Below are 20,425 nucleotides of genomic sequence, written 5' to 3' on the forward strand. Positions count from 1 at the left end.
TTTTTTTTTTTTTTAAGAAAAAAAAAGTTTCCAACTACAACCTGTTTAAAACTGTTTCCAATTGGCTGATTTTCTTTTTCTTTTTTTGTTAGATGAAAGGGGCACTGACTGAAATTATCCAGCTCGCTACCTTGGATTCAGACCCCTGGGTCTTAATGGTAGCTGATATTTTAAAATCCTTTCCAGATACTGGCTCCCTTAACCTTGATCTTGAAGAACAGAATCCCAATGTTCAAGATATTTTAGGAGAGCTTAGAGAAAAAGGTAAGCCTTTTCTGTTGTTGGAAATCAGAGAAATATGATACTTTGTTTTTATAACTTGTTTTTTCACAGCCAGTCTTACGTTTTAACAGTATTGATATTAGAACAAGCAGTAAGGCCATCTCTTACCTACTAGTTTGTAATCTGACAAACAGATTTTTGGTGAATGGTAACATCTTAAATTATCTTTTGACAAATCATCAGAAGTTGCGTATGAGTATTATTCTAAATGTTGATGAAGAGCAACGCACAAGTTAGTGTGGCTTTAATAGCATTGTAGACTGGCACACTGCAGAGTAATAACTGAGGTAATGCAGCTCAATCAAGCTGAGTGTTTGTGTGTGTACTGCTGCATCTTGAATGTTGTGTACTAGAGAAGAGAGTAAGGGTCTGTTTCTGCAGTGTGGACAGCCTTGTCCGTGTGGAGGTACCACCTCTTGTGTTGTACAAATGGGTGCCTCTGCTGGCTGGAAGTCTTCCTCTGGCCAACAGGTAATAGGAACTGATGGGGAAAATGGAAATGAGAAGAGCTCAGTTGCAGATGTCTAACTGTGGAGTACCTAGGAGTCAAAAATACTGTCTCAGGTACTTGCACAGTTGCTGCTTCAAACAATGTAGTAAATAATGATGTAAAAACTGTTCTCGCTACAGTGGAATTGATTTAGCAAATTGGCTAGAAAAAACCCTGAGGCATCAATGGACAGAAACTATCTTGGAGTTAGTTTGCAGTAGACCAATAATAGAATGGCTTAGAGGTGAAGCATGTTGTTCTCTTACTTTAGACTTCTGTTTGGTAGTTTCCTTTTTGTATACAAGTTTCATGGGATCTGAGAATTCCATCTTTTTTTTCTTTAATCTCTTTTCTCTTTGAAAATAATAACATGTATTTGATTCCTGTCAACTAGGTGTAATTAACATGGAACCTGGTGTTTAAGGGAAAAAAAAAATACACCCTTTGATTTCTTCCCCATTTTARCTAATCCTAATAATTAAAATTAAATTACTCCCTTGATGCTTAAACAGAGACTCTAAAACTTTAAAACAGCTGTACAGTCTAGTTTTAAAATGTTCTATAATCAGCTACCAAAATCAGCTTATACCCATGTGTACTGTGTTAACTCTTTATACAGTAAGTGAATGTGAAACATCAGCTATGTTGCCGCTGGAATGCCAGTACTTAAACAAAAATGCCTTGACGACACTAGCTGGACCACTTACTCCTCCAGTGAAACACTTCCAGCTGAAAAGGAAACCTAAAAGTGCTACTCTCCGAGCTGAACTCCTGCAAAAGTGTAAGTAGTGTTATACCTAGTTGGTAAGATTGAGTAACAGATTAGATTGTAAAAGGAAAACTTACATCCAGTTGTTTTATCCAGGATACAGGAATATGAATTATAATTTTCTGTTATAAGGGCTTTGACTGATTTCCCCCTCCCTCCCCACTTTGATACACAGTCATGTGGAGGAGCAGGTGAGACTCATTCTGGCCRTGATTACATTAAAATGCTAATCTCAATTTAAATGCTGTCCAGATTTCAAGGCATACAAAAAAGCTCTATCTTTTTAAAGCACAGATAGTTTCTCTTCTGTCACAATCAGCATTTAACAGTTGGTTATGAAGGCTTGTGAGGGAAAGCTTTGGTTAAAGCTCTTATAACAGAAATGAAATGAGAATYTAGTTTTATTTTTACTATACGTTTTTGTAACGGGGAACAAGAGCTGCCAATTCTTCTTTTGTTCAGTATGGCTATAGAGGGTGAAAGCCGAGAAGGTTTTCTCTAACAAAGGTAAAATATGATATGCGTATATAAATTGGTGGCTCTATTAACTGAGTGATTTTAAAATACTTTGTGCCTACTGTTCTATTGCAGCAGCTTGCTTATTTCWTGCTTATGACTTGTAGTTAATGTAAGGCCTGTAGATTTTTATATTTTATAAAGTTTTCTTGTTCCTCTTTTTCTTAGATAAATTGTATACTTTAACTCAAGCTTTTCTGTCAGTTGCATAGTCATGTTKATTTTACATTTTCCCCCAATACTGCATTTGCCAAGTTTAAATAAAATACTAAAATAAWATATATTTCTTATTTTGTGGCTAGTCCCATCTTTTCCTGTATTAGTGGTGTTTTTTTAAAATATAAGAAGCAATGTATTGTATTTTTCCAATGCAGGTTTTGTAATAACTAAAGCTCTTCTCTTTTTAGCAACAGAAACTGCACAGCAACTCAAGAAGACTGCAGGAGTACCTTTTCATGCCAAAGGGAGGGGACTGGTGAAAAAAATAGATACAACAAGTATGACTCATTTGTATTACTTCCCTGAAAGTAAATCTGATAAAATAGCATAGCTGAAGAGTAAAATTGTAAAGTCTGATTTTATAATACTTAATTCCRATCAAAGGAAAGGATTTCTCTCCTTCTGCCTCTCTCACTCCTGCTGCTATTTAAATATTTGACATGTCTCCTCTAAAAGAACAAGAGGCTTTTCTTRATTGGCAAGTATGTTCAACAGGCTAAAACATATGCAGCTAGATCATGCCTATAGACAGTGGTAAGAGGTTAATTTTCATCACTCCAGGAATAACTCCTGACTAAGACATCTTGTTTCAAAAGGGAACATAGCGAGCGGATCAAAGTAATCTGCTGTGATCTTTTTAACACTGAAGTAGACCGAAAGTATCACATATCTGTAGAATTTCCATGTAGGGAAAGCATGTGGGGAGCAGAATACTATAATAAGTATAGTACATGGAATAACTTGTGCCTTCTTTAGAGAAGGCTAGTTTAGAAGCAACAGATAAGAAAAGTACAGATAAATCTTTATCAAAACAGWTTTGAACAAGTTAAGAGTCAGCCAATCAATGTGATATTCTTAATTGCTTTCTAAAGGTTAAGTAWCAGAGTGTTTTAGTGGGACAGTATGACCGCCGCTGTTAAGGCTCATYGGTGGTTTCTATTAATGAATATGACAAAGATGTATAAACATTAATACTGAGTTGAAAAATTAGTTTCAACTATTTACTGAAGTTCCTGAGTTCTTTGAATTTTCCAAATAAGTTTGTGACTGGGAACAAAGAAGGGTTCAAAATTAGTAACATACTCTAAATCATTGCGTAGCTAAATTTTTTTTTCTGACCACCAAAATAATGCCAAGGTATAAAATTTGATGTGATTATTTACTATGGTGGCTAGAAGCTGTGAAATATTTTATATAGATGCTATTTAGCATGCATTGTTTTGAGCACTGAAGTTTAGCCACATGTTCATACATGAAATGCAAAAGGTGCAGTTGTGTTTTGAATTAAAAATTGTCCCAGTGCAGAAAGTGACTTAGCTCTTAGCTGGACTGGACCTTTAAARCCAGAAGGTCTCTAGAAATATTACTTATATGGGACCAATTGGGTTTACACTGCTGTAAATATCTGAAGCTTAGACTCCTTGGTTRGAGAGGTTAGCAAACATGCTGAAAATGTTTTCCATGCAGTATTTAGAGGGTTGGAGAGTATCTAACTTGTTTTCTAGATTTGAAGGTATACAAGAATCTTGTTTGAYCTTAAATGTAGATCTTCAAATTGCAGGGTAAAGATAAGATTGTCAGGAGGCTGAAAGGCCTGATAGATGGATATAGTTGTTTTCCTATTTTTTTTTTTTTTTTAGCAGCTTAGGAAAGAATGCTGTTTTCAGTATTTACATTGAGGTGGAGGGTAACAGTCTAAAATCAGGAGGAAGACTTCTTATGGATATAGCAGCTTCCACTGAGCAATGAAGCAGCCGTTTTTCTGTTTGCAATATCGAAACAAGTTGGATCCTCCTCCTTGTGCAAACAACAGCTCCAAAATTTCAAACCTCTGTGTGAGGCAGTAATTTACCCTACTAATGGATTATGAGAGCCCTTATTCCCTCAGTTGCAAGATAGCAGCACTAGCTAAATGGGATCTTTTTCTTTATCTGAGGTAACAGCCCATCCACCAAAAAAAATCAGAACTCTACGTCCATTTCTTCCAAATTCATTGGGTTTTCATTCTTTTTTATTTAAAATGCTGGGAGCGGAGGATTTGGAAGCCTTGGAGGTAAAGATTTATCCCTTTATGTTCAGAGGTTCAAAGTGTAGCCACTTTTGTGGGGGAACCAGAAATGGAGATGTTAATGAGACCTATGTTATTTTTAATAAGGGTAGTGATTCAATATACTTTGGAACAAGCTGAGGTGGCTACCCTGCAGCTTAGGAACTGTCCAGGTGTGGCTCCCATGACAGACTGGTAGCTAAAATATCTCTGTGATGGAGCTATGCAGCGTTCTGAGTTTCTGAATCTCTGCTGATGAGAAAGTTTCCACCCTGGGTGCTCTGGAGGCTGACAGTTCACCAGCCTCCCCATACTGTGGTAGAGCAGTGGTGTCCCTTGTGAGGGGATCACTGTTGCCTTCTGCTATGAGCTGCTGCCAGATCCCTGCTGCCCTCTTAGCTCTGGGATGTGTGCACTGGCATCTGGCTATGGCAGATTTTGCTTTGTGGTTCATGAAAGTAGGGAGGCTGTTATCCTGCAGAAACTTACCTTGCACCAGAACAACTGGTTTACTGTCAGCACATTGTGAATCTTAGCTTTTCTGTGCTAACCTTTACATATCATCCACAAACAGATCTGATTCTGGCCCCCTTTCAGTCCCACTGCTGCCCGCGGTATGTTCAGGCTCTTCGGTAAACACAAATCACGTGCTCATTCAAAGGAAGCTAGCAAGAATGTTTGTGTTTCTCAGTTATAGAAACTTTAACTAGCTGTACCCAAARTCTTTGATTAAGTACAATTTTTCCTGGGTAACTATATCTTAAAAAGATTGAAGAGTGACCTTGGTCATAATCAAATTCAAAACATTCATGTCCAATATCTTTTTATGATTTTAAACTTTATTCCTTAAAGGTAAGGAATGCATTGGTGTATTAGGAAAAGTGTGTTTTGATAGCAGTGCATCTCTTGATTACTTAGTATGTGAAAATATTCAAGGCATACGACTGTATAATGAAAATTACTTAACTTTTGGTGTTGCAGGCACTAGCTTAGAAAGTTCTTTTAGTCCTTGTTGAAGGGTAAAAACCCAATCTGATCCTTGAAGAACTTTGATTATATTCTTAAAGTTCCACATAAGAAGCTTATGAAGTTGAAGGGGAAGAGGAGGACAGGAAAGAGCTTAAAATACTTCTTTAATGTTGTTCTTTGTAAATCAGTAAACATGTATTACAGTTGTTGTGTTTTTGATCTTTCTTAAGCACCACTCAAAGGAATACCAAAACAAGCTCCGTTCAGAAGTACTTCAGCACCTAGTGTATTTAGTCCTTCTGGAAACAGAACTCCTATTCCTCCTTCGAGAGCACCGCTGCGTAAAGAAAGAGGAGTAAAGGTAGGTGAACTCTTAGACTCTTGCATTCTCACTCAGCTCGGCTGTCCTTCCTGATCTACAGTCAATTTATGTTACTTTGAATCACTTATTAATATACTAAGAAAAAAATTAAGGACATTACTTAGATACTAATTGCTACCTCAGTTTGATAATGGTTAATAAGATTTGTGCACTCTTTCTAGCTTCTAGATATCTCTGAGCTGGACATGGTAGGTGCTGGCCGTGAAGCTAAACGAAGAAGAAAGACATTAGGTTGGTATAGAAAGCTACTTATAAAGGCTGTTAATGTACTCTGCAAATTGGATCCAGGTTTATAGTATTGTCTCTCTCTTTTCCCCCTTTCCACCTTCAGTGTTACTAATCGTACTGCCATTTGACTTGGGAATAACTTGACTCAGTAACATAAGAGGTTTGAACTAGCCATTTACGCTTTGTATAACAAAGTGTGAGAATAGCTTCAGTACTAAAATTGTTCTGAGATATTTTGGTATGCTTATTTCTACTAGTTGAGTAGCCGAGTAAATTAATTTAAAGTCATCTTGTAGAAATCATCTATAGCTCTCCCCAAAACTTAGACCGAGAGAAGTTAACAAGGGAATAATACTTTCTATAATATTTTTATTTCAAGCAGCACTATAGTACTCTATTTTGGTGTATCAGGAAACTGCACTAGGCCATGTATTTATCCCAAAACAACCCAAAAATAGAATCTATCTCAGAACAAAATGATAATTGCAATTAAATATCTTTGCTTTTTTGGGGGGGGGGATAGTACTTTTTAATATCACAAAATTAGTCAATACTGCCTGACACGTACTTACTGTATTTTGATGAAAATATATATATTGTTTGTAGTTCATTTTATCATTAAGTTGATTGTATTTTAAAATAATATGAAAATTGGTGTATCTGCTAACATTTCAAGTTATACTTCTTAAGTATATTAGTGGACTTTGAAATATGTGGGATTTATATCTTTGTTTAAAGTAAATATAATTCAATAATTAGGAAGCCTTCCTTGAGTTGACTTCTGTTTTTATCCAATAGATACGGAAGTTGTGGAAAAGCAAGCCAAAGAAGAAACGGTAGTAGAAAATGCTACTCCAGATTATGCTGCTGGCCTTGTATCTACACAGGTAAGAAAGTATGAGATGAAAAATGTTTTACTTAATTCTAAACGCTTTAATGATATGTTTTATTCTAAATTTTGAAATGTGCCTTATAATGTAAAAAGTCTAATTATTCCAAAATTCCATTTCACATTTTTACTAAGCTAGATAAAAAGTTCAATGCAGGATGAAGGTAAGGTGTTTTATTGTTTTCTTGTTACTATTTATCTAGGAGAACAAGTTTGTGGTGGGGTGTTTTTGTAACTGAGAACTGCTTTATGTTATCAGAGATACAGGATAGGAACGTTCTCTGAAACTAAACAGAGTCATTTTCAAGAGTTTTGCTCTGTCAGTGTCTCCTTAGTGACTGAAAATGCTTTCCATGTCATTATTTCTGACATTGTTACTATCTTTAGGACTGTCCATTAGTCCTGGTAACTTTTTCAAACAGAATGGTTAAAGGCATAGAGGTCATGGTGGCCTCCTCTTCCCAGTAATCCTGATTGCAAGATAGTGCAAGTTTGTCTTGTAACCTTTATGAAAAACATTTACTTGCTTTATTTTCAATGCGTAGATCTAAATTTATATTCAAAGAAGTTAATTCTTGAAATCTGATAACCTTTTTTCCTACCTTTTTTTTCCATCTGCTGCTTTCTTTCTCTTCCCCTTTCCTCTGTCCACCTGTATAAAGATCTAAAATAGACAAAGTTAAGTCTTTCTGATTTATGATTATGTTGCACAGTAATAAATACTAGAACCCATTATGCTTAAGCTTTGTGTATATTTTTGTATTTTGTATTCAACACTCTTAAAGTACACTGAAACAGCAAGAGGTGGTCCAAAGATGGCACGTTTCCTAGGTACATCTGTGGAGATACCTTTTGGCGCTCCCTGTTGAACAGTTAAATTCTGAGCTCAAACATACCACTGTTAACACTGACGGAGGGGCACTAAGGAATGAGGATGCCCTGAGAAGGCAGAGGCATTGTTACTGACTCTAGGTCGSTACCACTCCCATGTCCCAGCTTCACAGTCTTACTACTGAGCTACTGAGTCTTACCCAAGTGCCATCTAGGAGAAATGTACACTTCATAGAGAAGTGCTTGCTAGATGAGGAAGCTATATTTGCAGTTACTTGAATATCAGGAAGATCTTTTATTTTAAATATGAAACCTGGATGGCACATACTGACAGCAGCATCTCTGAGGAGGTCTGCAGTTTAGATATAGCTGTTGCGTTTGTGCTGTTGAACACTTGAGCGAAAATGAAGAGACCTTGCTATGAATCATCCTGCTGATTAGGAACACACAAGCTTGTAGATAAGGACTTTCTTCTCAGCTGTATCAGGGAAGCACAGGTTAGCCACTGGTGCAGCTTTAGAGTGGATCCTCAGGGTGAAATGGTGAAAACCAAAAATCCAACATGTGTGCCTTTCGACAGTTTTTGCTTTGGACTTGCTCTTGTCTGGGGTGAACAACTGTTAGTAGTTGGAGTGCACTTCTCATTTAGCTTAATCTAAAAGAATTCTAGTTTGCATGCTTAAGACATTCTGTGTTGCAAACAGTGCAGCCAGTGGAGACAATGAGGACAGTTGCTTCAAAAGTACATTCCTGATTCAAAATTCCCCAAGTTGGGGGGGGGGGGGAAGACATGCTAATGAAGCAGTATCATCTCAATGAGGACTTTTCTGTACTCGGAAGAGATAGCTGAGTATATATGCAGCCAAGTACAAAAGAAATCTTTGAAATTCATCCATCTTCTGGCTTAAGAAAACAGCCCATATTCTAATACCTTTCTCTGTGTGTGGTTGTCTTTTTTTTTTTTAAGCTTGTAAGCTAATGCTTACCAAGGTCTTCTGAAGTCTCCAAACCTGTCTAATAACTAGCTTCAGCATGTCCCACTACCACTGAAAGGTCCAAAATATCCGTAGGTGATAAGTTTGTTCTTCGAAAAGCCTATAAGGTTTGGAGGTGGCCTTTCCTTCTCTTAGCAGTCTTTTTCTAAAAGTTGTCTTGATCTACTGAAAGAGCTATATTGTGTGTTTTTTTTTTTTTTTTGGGGGGGGGGTGTGGGAATGGAGGGGTTATGTGTTCAGATAAAACTTATTGGAAAGAGCATGATGCAAGTCCATATCTCAGTCAGGACATGTTTTGTTACAAGAATGTCCTGTCCTGAATTCTTCCTGAGTTTGCAAACTGTCTGTTTTTACTATAGCCCATCTTTACCTGGAATTACTTTGAATGGCAAGTTCTTGAAGTACTAATAGATAATTTGAGGCTTTAATGATCTGTCTGCTATACTTACCCAAAACTTTTCCCCCCTCATCTCCTTATGTTTAGTAAGGCTGGGTTGGACTAAAGTGAAGAGCTCCATAAAAATACAATGCTGTTGTTTACACTGTCTGTGCAATATTATCATGCATAATTGCTATGTACAAAACATGACATTTCCTTTGGCTTGAGCCTAGATGATATCTGTCTCTTAGACAATCAGTTTGAGTGGAGACAAGTTCATCTGTGCTTTTACTGTTGATTAGGTCTGCTGCTTACATATGTCCTAGGGGCCTTTGCATTCTGTTGGGCCATATTTTTAAGTGATATTTTTGTAGGACTTTTGGCCATGTGTGAACTCAGTTTTTTGCTCGCTAATCATGAAGTAGAGACAAATGCAACGCTTACTCAAGCTGAAGATTGTTTATTTTTATAGTAACTGTAATTCTTCAAATTGTACCATCTGCAAAAATTTCGTATCTAGCCTCCATACTGCTAGCTGAGAAATGAGGCAAAGGAATTGAGGACAATTTGAAGTCAGTCTGCATTTTGTAGCCTAAACTATGGTGTTTGCCAGGGCTCTGAGTTTGCCAGTGTGGCCCACAGACAATGCTGCTTAGGAGGTGCTGCCTGCAGAGAGTATCTGTCACTACCACATATCGCAGAATYGATATGCTGTAAATAATTGTCTTGCTGTAATCCAGGAATGACTTAACARTTACAGAAGACTTAAGCATCACTAGGAGCTTTTAGCTTATTTATGTAGGAATGTTATAATATTCCAGGTAGAATGCAACTTCAGCAGCTGCAACTGCAGCAGTTCTTTTTTTTTTTTCTTTTGTGTGTGGAAGTATGTATTCCATTATACTAGTACCTTGTTATGGCTCAGTTTGTTCCTTTGGAAGCAACTTTGATCTGTATTATGGGGGGAAGAAAACTACTTTTTTCCCCCCCCAGGGTAATTCTAATATTTGAAGTTCATATAGTAAGTTAAGGTTGAAATAGCAAACTGCCCTATTATTAAGCCTATAATTAAGTCCCAAAAGGAACATCCTAGCAGAACTAATGTTGAAATTGTTTAAAATGCAAAAACAGCTTATGAGTTCATGCAGTATGGCTATAATGCTTTCTTTGCTGTTTTGCAGAAACTTGGCTCATTGAACAACGAACCCGCACTGCCTTCTACAAGTTATTTACCTGCTACCCCGAGTGTGGTGCCATCTTCCTCATATATCCCAAGCTCTGAAACACAGCCAGGTAAAGAGTCTTTTTCGCTACTGGGACTCAGTAACTCTGATTCTATACAGCTTTACTGTCTAGCTCTGCTCTTATTTACAAACATACTGTCCCTTAACTCTAATCAGACTGACCATAAGAGTCTACAAAATTTGTGAGGGAACCACACTTCTGGTTTTTAGGTATCTAGACCTATCATGTAGTCTAAATAAAGAAAATGCCTGTTCTTTTTAGGTCTTAAAATGACTGTTAGTCACSTGAGCAAAGCTACTTTGTTTGTTTTTTCTTGCTCTACTAGAGGAAATCCATACTTTTCATCCCAGTAATATACATAAGTATAGAATATACAACTTATACACATATCCATACTTGTGCACTTCCAAGCTAGATGGTTGCTTTCAAATGTCAGATATATTTCTACAGTCAAGTATATACTAAATTTTACTGAAGCTGGGATCAAACGTTCTCCCCCTCCTCTTTTTTTTTTTTCGCATTTTCTTTTTACCTTTTTGTAAAGGCCCAACAGGTAATAGGTGACCTTTTGTGTATTTTGAAGGATGCTACACTTAAATGCTAGAAACTTTTYGAAGAGTAATAAAGAGCATTCATACAAATTCTTTATTTCTGCACCTTTTTAACACACTTGCTTTTACCTTTTTCTTTCCCTGTTGCATGTAAAGTCTGAAAGGACCCTAGGAGTTTGCTCCAACAGACATATGTGACTGGGATTCATTACCAAAGGTGGTACTGAGCTGGTACCAAAGCTTGACAGAGAATTGATGTTGTAGTTTAATTCACTATTTTTACTCTTGTTGAGATTTAGTATTGCAACAACATTTCTTTGTGAAGGTGAGATGTAGCATGTTGGTCACTATAGAAAGAGGCATATACAAAAAACGATTGCTACTTGGCTCTGAAAAGGAGTTTAGAATCTCTCTGAAGGTCCATGTATATCTCCCTTTGGCAGAAAATTGGCAGCTCCAGAAGGAACAAAGCCAAGAGCACATCCATATTGTTAGCAGCTAGTATTTTTTAGAGTGTTGTCATTGTATTCAACAGGAAAAGCCTAGGTTAAAATTCTCTATTGTCTTTAATTTTTCTAACTTAATTCTTCCTTCTGGAGTGTGAGGTATCTTAATCTCCTCATGGGAAAGGAGTRTAGAGCTGTTTTTTTAACATAAGACACAAAGAAAATCCGCAGGTTTGGCTTCCTATAATCTGCAGTTGCATAATTAAGACATATGTTATTTTGTGTGGGTCACTTATTACTGACTTCCGCTCATCTCGAATAAAACTAGAGATGCTGATTCACATATACATTTGCTTCCTTCACTTCTGTTCTGTGAATTTATTATTTGTGCTCGCCTAAGGAATGTGTAGCTCCTGCTTTATTTAAAACATATATTTAAAGCAGACTGCACTATTTCATTATCACATGGCTCAGATCTTGTAAATCTGTAGTGATTTAATCTTGTATTTTGTAAGCAAAGCTTCAAAGTAGTCCATTCATTTTTCACATCAAATCAGGGCCACAGTAAAATTTGAGAATAATCCTATAGTGTTTTAAAAATGTAGACAACTATTAGAACTGGATTTTGGATGATCATCTTAAAGGCAGGCCTTTCCATGTTTGTGTGTGTGTCCTTTGTCTTTGTATCAACTGTGTTTGGAATAAACTATTGGGATATAAAACTGAACAATCCATCTAGCAGAYGGATTTGGAACAAGATTTAGTAGAATTTAACTGGAAATATTTYAAGTTACTTATTTTATACTTTATTATAGGAAAAAGAGTAGCTAATCATTATGAGTTTTTAATCTTAAGTGGTCAGTGTCCCATTTCATGTCTTAAAGATACGAGTCATATTGTTAAAATCAGCGTTGTGTCTGTGCCTACCTGGTGGAGAGTGACAGACCTCACTCAAATTCTTTAAAGTCTGATCTGAGAGRCGTCAGCTGATCTCTAGTCTGTATCTGCTTTTTTTAGTCTACTGTCAATGTAAAGTGGAGTAGGTTAGCTTAAGCCTCATGTGAAAGCTGCTTAAGTGACTGTACCTGTATCTAAGAGGTGCAGAAGAGTTTAACTGCTTATAGTGTGCACTGGGTGATGGCTGTTTGCTGGCCAGATGGTAACTTGTAAAATAATAGTAACGGGATCAAATACCTAACTTCTGGCTGCACTCAGTTTTGGATTAACAGCTTCCCTATATTAGGTATAGGTGAATAACTCAACTGAAAAAAGTCAAAATTGGGACTGTTGGTACTGTGGGCTTAACTCTTCTAACAGTGTTTAAATGAGTAGCTTTTAAGACTAGATTTAATTCTGTTATCTACATCTAAGTATTTGTATTTTCAGTATTTGCTTACTGACTGAGACTTAATTACCATTTCCTTTGGAAGCTGCTGCTACATTAGGTAAAAATTGATTAAACATTGTTGTGGTTTTGGCTCCTGCATAAAAGTACAATAATCTTGATAGGGCTAGAGTACAGTTTTATAGTAATATTAACTACAAAGTAATATAACACTTTCAATTAAATCTGATTTCCATTAAACACAACACTTGATATGTAGTATCATCTGTATAGTATGATATACAGTGTAATATGTATTGGAGAATAAGTCACTTAATTGTCCAATAATTGGTAAAAATAGCTGGTGGGAAAAAGCATTTGGCTCTGAATTTTCACATAGATATTAGATGGCATATTGAATCATGGTACTAAAATGAAAACTGYAATTTTTAGATTTTTTGAAGGCCATTGGTGATACAGATCCCTGTCTGCAGAAATAATGTTTTAAATTATCCTAATTGTTTTTTGCAGCTGGCTCTACACGAGAGGCCTTGCAGACTAACAGACAGACTGAAGAGCCTGCAGCTCCAAATGCTACCACGACTCTTCCTGCACAATTCAAACAAAGAACACCCATGTACAATAGTAACTCTAATCCACCTGCAGCTACACCTACCTCACCTCTAACGCCTACCACACCTCCTGCCATTTCCCCTGCAGCACAAGCACCACAAGTGGCTCCCCAAACTCAACAACAGCCACCACCGAAGAAAAGCCTCTCTCTCACGGTAAGTAAAAATAGGTTCTTTTTGACATCTGAGTGTTTCAAATGCTGTTTTTATGTAGATATGAAAACAAGCTTTGACAAAGCATTGAATAAGATAAATAATAAATTTCTAACCTTTCAATCATGGAGACTGAGGCTGCTTAATTATAATGAAAGATGATGAAAATGCTTTGCAGCTTCATTAGCATTTGCTGTCTTATAAATGTTAATTGCAAAATTTTTAGTTGTGCATTGTTAATGTTACTGTAAGATCTCTTTATTTACTGTTGCTTGTTACATAAAATGTTTTGTTCCTTAATACAAATAATTTCACTGTGGTTCTTAAGATTACCCAGTAAGGTGACCAGAATGGGAGAATAGCATGTTTCTCCCAGAGCTGTTGCCCAACTAATTGCATATGATCTAAGCTGCTAAAAATGATCCTATCACTGCAGTGGTAGGAAAGAATATATCAATAGATGAACYGAAAGTGGAAGCCTTCCCCCCCACCCTTTTTTTTTCTATCACAAGTCTTAAAGCCTGGGTGTGGGGAGGAGMATAAACACTTAACTGTAATTCCTTATGTCCTGAATTTTTTTATTACTGGTATGTTTGTTTATATGTTCATGCTTGAAATAAGCAGGTAATTAATTCAAGATATAGCTGATTCAAATACTTTGTTAAGCACTTCTGAACCTTAAGAAACTATGTGACTCTCTTCTTTGTAGTAGCTCTGCTTCATTTATCGAAAAAATCTCCCTTGTAAACTATTGCRGTCCAGAGTTGCAATAGGAAGCATTGGGGCAGGGTGAGGGGGTTKTAAGAGGGAAATTCTTGGGGTTAAAGGTTGTTCTGTAAAGGTAAGGGGAAAGTTTGTAGACCTACGTGCTTGTCTCTGGGTATTAATACAGTACCTGTTGGCAGTGTTTTCTGCAGTGGAATTCATAGTTATTATCTGTTGCAGAGGGAGCAAATGTATGCTGCACAGGAAATGTTCAAGACTGCAAACAAAGTTACGAGGCCAGAAAAGGCTCTTATACTTGGATTCATGGCAGGATCCAGAGGTATGTATTGAGACTCAATTAGTTTGCTTTTGAATATCTAAATCTGAAATATATCCTAGCACTTCTTAGTGTGTATATGTGAATGGAAGTCTCTTGCTTTAGCAGTATGCTGCACTGTACTTAGTCTTACATTTTAAAGCTTTAAATATTGGGAATCTTTAGGACCTATTTTCAATAAAAGTCAAACACACCATTAAAGGAGCCACTGTGCACAAAGTATGTGTGTAACAGAACAGACATAATATCTTTGTTTAGGGATTGGGGAGAAACAAGGCAGCCAGCCAGAGTGAACAATCTGGTTGGGTTCTAATATTCTGCCTAGAAGACCAATGAATGTACATACTTATAGGGCAAATTGAGGAGCAAGATTCACAGTACAGAGCARCTTCACTAAATTGTTAACACTCAAAATGCAACAGTTGTTGTTTCCAAGGCCATAGATAACCATAGGTGCTGTGAATCACAGGCAGGTAAGCTATTTCATAGCTGGATGCTGCCATATATCGGCCTTGATAGTCTAAAGCTGGTTTACCTGGAAGAGTATCAGATGTAAGACGAAAATGAGTACAGGAATTCTTAAGTGAATTATGTCCATCTGTACCAGCCCTGGTTTCTAATTTGGTGTTTGAGGGTTCTATCACTGGAGTGCTGGAGCCTAAGTGTGGCTCACGCATTTGGATCAATACAGGAAATAATTCAACATGAACAACATAGAGTTACTGTGATGACTCCTGTGTTTAAAAAAAGTGTTCAGTACAGAAGTATTTGAATATCTACAAGCATTTTCTTGTAATACAAGGTGTGTGTGTGTGTGTATATATATATATATTCTACAGTAATGTACACACCTTCAGAAAGTTGGGTGAATGACTGCCAACTCTATAACTGAGCTTCCCAACTRTCAGCTTAAAATGTAACAGTCAATACTCAAGTTGGACTGGAACTGAGTTTTCTGGATGAGTGGATTTCAGTGAAGTTGTATTTGGGTTTCCTAAACCACTGAAAATTGAGTGATATATATTCCAAATAAAATAACTTCTTGTTAATTCAGGTTTATAAAATTCCATTTGAATAGAAGCTTCTCTTACAGTTCTCAAGGCAGACAAATGACACTGGCATGCTTTCTGCTCCATTTAGTTGTTCTTCCAGTTATTTCAGCCCTGAGGTTCATCTGTTTGGGTTTGGTTCTCTTTAAGTATACCTAAAATTCAGTCTGTGAGACATGGAAGCAGGCAGGTCTTCGTGTGGCTACATGCGTTAGTAACATATACTTGCTATCAGATTTGTTGTGTTCTCTCTTCCCCTCTCCCTAGTATTAGGCATTGAATCTCTATTAAGTGCTCTTTACCTTTTCCAATACACAGTGCTGAAATGTTTAACTTATTTTATCCTTGTTTTTTGCAGAGAATCCTTGCCAAGAGCAAGGTGACATCATTCAAATTAAACTTAGTGAGCATACAGAAGACTTACCAAAGGCAGATGGCACTGGCAGCACCACTATGTTGGTTGATACAGTCTTTGAAATGAACTATGCTACTGGTGAATGGACCAGATTCAAGAAGTACAAACCTATAACTAATGTTTCTTAAGAGATGCAGCAACAGCAGACTGGACCAAATCAAGCTTAGAGTCAAGCAGCTCGTAGAGTATGTCAACTGTACAAAATGGCATTGATGTGTACGTTTCTTATTACCCTTCAGAGTAGAAGTTGTGGCTCTTCAACCTAAGTGGGCTCAGTGAACACAGAAGAAGGTGTCAAATTCACACTTTTTTTTTTTCTTTTAATTGGGGAAGGGAGAAAAAAGAGAGGTAATCTCTGTGTGTGTGTGTGTGTGTGTGTGGGGCGGGAATTGTTGCTGTATTTTGTTTTCCTGCAGTTCAAGATGCCAGAAATGGAGATCACAACTGAAAGATTACAAATGGGAGCAGTTTACTTCAGAGTACCTGAGGAAAACACAACTGCACAATCATTCACGGTTTACCATTAAACAAGGGCACAGATCTTTATTGTAGAAATGTTTTAGTTGGCTACATGGGTTCTATTTTAAGAATGGACACTTAAAGCACCACAGCTTGGTGCTTTGTTATCTTGTGACTCAGCTGCAGTAAAACTATTGCAGGTGGTAGATGTCTAGTGTCTAATGGTACCCATTGTATGTTTAGGTTATTTAAGCTTGGGCCATAGAATGGGATTGACAGCTTTGATAACCTTTCTTTATTGTGAATGTCTATGCCCAGCATGAGTTAACCTATACTTGGCAAATATTGAGATAAAGAGAAACTGAGTATCATAATTTTCTGAAGAAAAAATATCAAATTTAAGATTGCCAGAAAAGAAAGTAGCAGTGGCTTAAAGCTATCTGGAGGTGATAGCTCTTTGCAATATGAATCTTAGGGAAGAAGTTGATCTATGGCTCTTGCATAGCAAGCCCTTCAAACAGCATGAAAGGGTATGAAACTTGTACATCTCAAGACTTATTTTAAAAAATGGCTCTAGTAGTGATTGAATGACACATCTCTGAATGCAGGTGGTTGGAAAGATTTGTTGTCTTGAGGCACTGTTAATGTATGTTTGGTTGAGCAGTYGTAAAGTGCTTGATAACCAAGTCCTAATCTAAAAAGAAATTTGAATGAGTGTAACTGTGGTTCTTACCAGTGTAGTTATATCAGTATAATCACTAATGTGGTTGCAATTATACTGGCATATAAATGTGCCTTATACTTGTCCCCTTCCAGTAGAAGCAAGTTTTTATCTCTGACAGTGTTGACACCACTGGTATAATCCTGCTTTAATTGTACAAGTATAGCTTGCATTTATTGACAGGGCTTGCATACATAGTCCAGGATTCATCCTTTAGACTTGGATTCATCCTTTGATTGAGACTTTGGATTAAAACTTTGGTTTCTGCCAGTGCTTATATGTGAACTTGCACTTGTTAGGGAACAGTGCTCAGAAGGAAGAAACACAAAGTAGTTGCATAATGAGTAGCATAATAGTTGTCTAGAACTGAGGAGGTACCTTAGGCTGGCTAGAGGCTAGTATTAAAGTGGAACTCTTAAGACAATGTGAGGCTGGGTTTTCTTGGTTTTGTTTCTTTTTTTTCCTAAAAAGAAAGCAGACCCAATCCCATCAGTACACTTGTATACTAACAAAGACATTTAGATGATTGTTTAGTCTTCTGTATTGGGAAATTTTATTGCATTTGTTTTTAGCTTTTCAAACTAATTATCCATCAGAACAGGGAGAGCATAAATAATGAGGAAATCTGTGTCTTGCAGCATTTTAGGACGTGACCAAAAGAATAGATTTCTTAACTTTATTTGAGCAAACATAGAATGTTTTAACTCACATAGTGGGTGTGAGTTACTTGATGGTAGCTGCTACCATTATGGAGTGTTATGTATGTCTCATTGTGAGAGTTAAACTCCACGTGTAACTATCACACTGGGAAATCTCCTTCCTCTATTACTCTGTTTTAGAGGCAATGTGAACTGCAATTTCAGTTGCAGTTTTTCTTTAAACAGTTAAAAATCAATCTGACAAGCAAAGATGATTGGTGGGTTTTAGTTTTTAGAATAAGTTCACTATAAATGTGTTTCACTATGGCTATAACTTATTTGATATAGTATGTTACACAGTAAGGGCTAACAATAGAATATGAAARTATTCATCTTTTAAAGAAAGGTTTAAAGAAAAGTGACATTCCTTTCCTTGTCTGCATTCAGATTTTTAAACAGCTTTTTGTGATGATCAGTTTTCTGTAAAGTGAACATTTATGATACTTCTGTCTTAATTGTTCTTGCTTGCTAGATAAGGTGCAAGTACCAAATATATCTTTTAAGGAAGAGAACTTTTAGAGAATTGGTTGATTTGAGGGGCACGTACTCATTCCAAATTGCCGATGCAAGATTCRGTGCAGTTCGGTAGTGATCAGGAGTTGCTGTGCAATGGCTCGTTGGCTTACTTGAGATTAATGGGGGCCTTCCCTAAATTTACTTGGTCCACTAGTTAGATGGAGGTCTGCATTTCAGATCTGTGCTGTTGAGATGGAGATAGCTCTCCTTCCACTTTTCAAGAAGTCCGTCTAGAGCGCAGTTGAGTCATTTGAGTTGAGGTAATGTGTAGGAAGCTATGCCATAATGCTACCTATTCATATTTGCTGCGTGACAAAATTGGTCTCCGGGCCTGCTTGTCTAAAATAGTCACGTGCAATAAATCGAAATTTTAAATACAAGTATAGTATGTTTTTAATTCAGTTAGGTTATGATCATTAGTATGAGACAATTTAACGCTGCAAAAATAAATTATTTTTAAAAGTGACTTTATGACCCTCAATACCATAGCATTATTTCAAGTTGATCTTTGTATCTGGAGAGGTTTTTTTTTTTTTAAGATGACTAAAGAGAGAAGCCTTTTCAATATTGTTTAAAATACTGGTAAGAAATAAAACTACATGGAGCTTTTCAGTGCAGACAATGAAATCATTGAACCAGTGGCCTGACTGAGAGCGGGGATAGTGCCAGACCATTCAGAAAGAGTAACACTAACGTTCAAATTCCAGTATAATGGAGTAGTAAGATACAGAATGAAACCTGGCCCTGGGGCTTGATATTTTTTGTCTTAAATATTCAGTCACTTAGCTGGGTTCTGTACAATGGGACATGCATTCATAATGCATTCATATCAATGGGATATGAAAATAGAGCAAATAAATGATTTGTTGTGTATCTACAGACTTACCAGAGAAGTAGTTCAGAGACTTCATATTAAAGTTTTGTTTTCATCCTTTTTCTTCCCTTTGTCCAAGCATGAAGTTTTAGGAAATAGCAAGCCCAAGCTTCCTAAGTGCATTTTTGGGCCTCAGCAAGGCAGTATGTCCTAGCTTCTCTTATCCTTGCTAATAAATAGACATCTATCTGATACGTAGGTCTAGGCAAGATACAAAGATTTAGCCCATTTGATTTTCCAGTATGGAGTACAGGACAAAGAGGCAATGAAAGTGGTTTGTGTTTTGCCCTATCTTGTCCTAACTATTCTTTGGGGAGAAAGCTTATGTTCATACCAAAGCTGCTTGAACAACTTGTTCCACAGCAAAGTACTTGGGTTTTTTAGGTTCCATCTGAATTCATGAGTTCTGTGAGGACTGGAAACAGTGAGATGAGGCTAATAAAGGTGAGCTCGAGGGGGGATGCTGAGCAAGAGTTCTAATTATAGATTCCTTCTCCCTTTTAGACAAAACAGTTTTTCCTACTGTAGTGTTCTGTAGTTATCTCCACACAAAGCTGTCTAGGCTTAATATGGTTAACAGTCTAGTGTTGGGCCAGTATTTTATGGGTTAACTTGGTTTTCACTGGTAGCTTTGCCATTTAATCTTTCAGTTAAATACCATAGGATGCTGGATGTGATGGAGAGGAAGCCTTCAGTAGCTGATTGATACCTCTGTATGAAATTAGTAGTTTCTCTCACTAGATCATGTCAAAGTGCAGACCACTTGTCTAGGTTAGAAGCTCAAAGACTTTGACATTATACAGTTTAAGAGTGAACTACACTTTCATAGTAAGATCTGACTGGAAAAAAAAGACRAAAAAATGTTAAGCCAGAGCCCTCTGGGAATCTGGTGCCTTTAACAAGAAATGTCATTTTGTAAAATGTTACATCTATAGCATAGCCCGTATGTTTTCTATTAATTGGGTGGGGGTTTTTCGTTTTTGTTTTTTTTCTTTTGTACAATTGTAAATTCAAAATACTCCATCTTTGGGTACGTATTTTCAGTGTAATACAGTATGTATAATAAAAATTTAGATTTTTTAAGGAAACGGACTGATACTTTTTTAAACAACCTTGAGTTGCTGCATATTGTATTTACAGTTAATTTGGCGATGAGAATCAGCAGCTTGAAACAAGTGGACAAATTGCATGATGATGTGTATCCTATTTTAAATTAATGTTGCAATGCCTCTAATACTTTCTGTGAATGTATTTTAAAGTTGGCATATGCCTGTTTTGCTGTTCGGGAGCTTTGAGTAGGAGGT

At 36.8% G+C, this 20,425-nt stretch overlaps 1 protein-coding gene across 1 annotated transcript in view; it reads left to right on the plus strand.

Annotated features, from left to right (window-relative positions):
- NELFA (negative elongation factor complex member A) overlaps nucleotides 1-20,209 on the plus strand; it is a 28,175-nt gene extending 7,966 nt beyond the window's left edge. The window contains exons 2-11 of the mRNA XM_085309661.1: nucleotides 93-264; nucleotides 1,392-1,553; nucleotides 2,465-2,554; nucleotides 5,523-5,653; nucleotides 5,836-5,905; nucleotides 6,701-6,789; nucleotides 10,178-10,289; nucleotides 13,094-13,350; nucleotides 14,293-14,392; nucleotides 15,797-20,209. Of these exons, the coding sequence (XP_085165787.1) occupies nucleotides 93-264; nucleotides 1,392-1,553; nucleotides 2,465-2,554; nucleotides 5,523-5,653; nucleotides 5,836-5,905; nucleotides 6,701-6,789; nucleotides 10,178-10,289; nucleotides 13,094-13,350; nucleotides 14,293-14,392; nucleotides 15,797-15,981 (1,368 nt within the window). The 3' untranslated portion in view covers nucleotides 15,982-20,209. The remainder of the gene's footprint in view (nucleotides 1-92; nucleotides 265-1,391; nucleotides 1,554-2,464; nucleotides 2,555-5,522; nucleotides 5,654-5,835; nucleotides 5,906-6,700; nucleotides 6,790-10,177; nucleotides 10,290-13,093; nucleotides 13,351-14,292; nucleotides 14,393-15,796) is intronic.
- Nucleotides 20,210-20,425: the final 216 nt, after the last annotated feature.

Source organism: Rhea americana, unplaced genomic scaffold (assembly GCF_003343005.1).
Source record: "Rhea americana isolate MKP2758 unplaced genomic scaffold, rheAme1 scaffold_30, whole genome shotgun sequence".
Lineage (NCBI taxonomy): Eukaryota > Metazoa > Chordata > Aves > Rheiformes > Rheidae > Rhea > Rhea americana.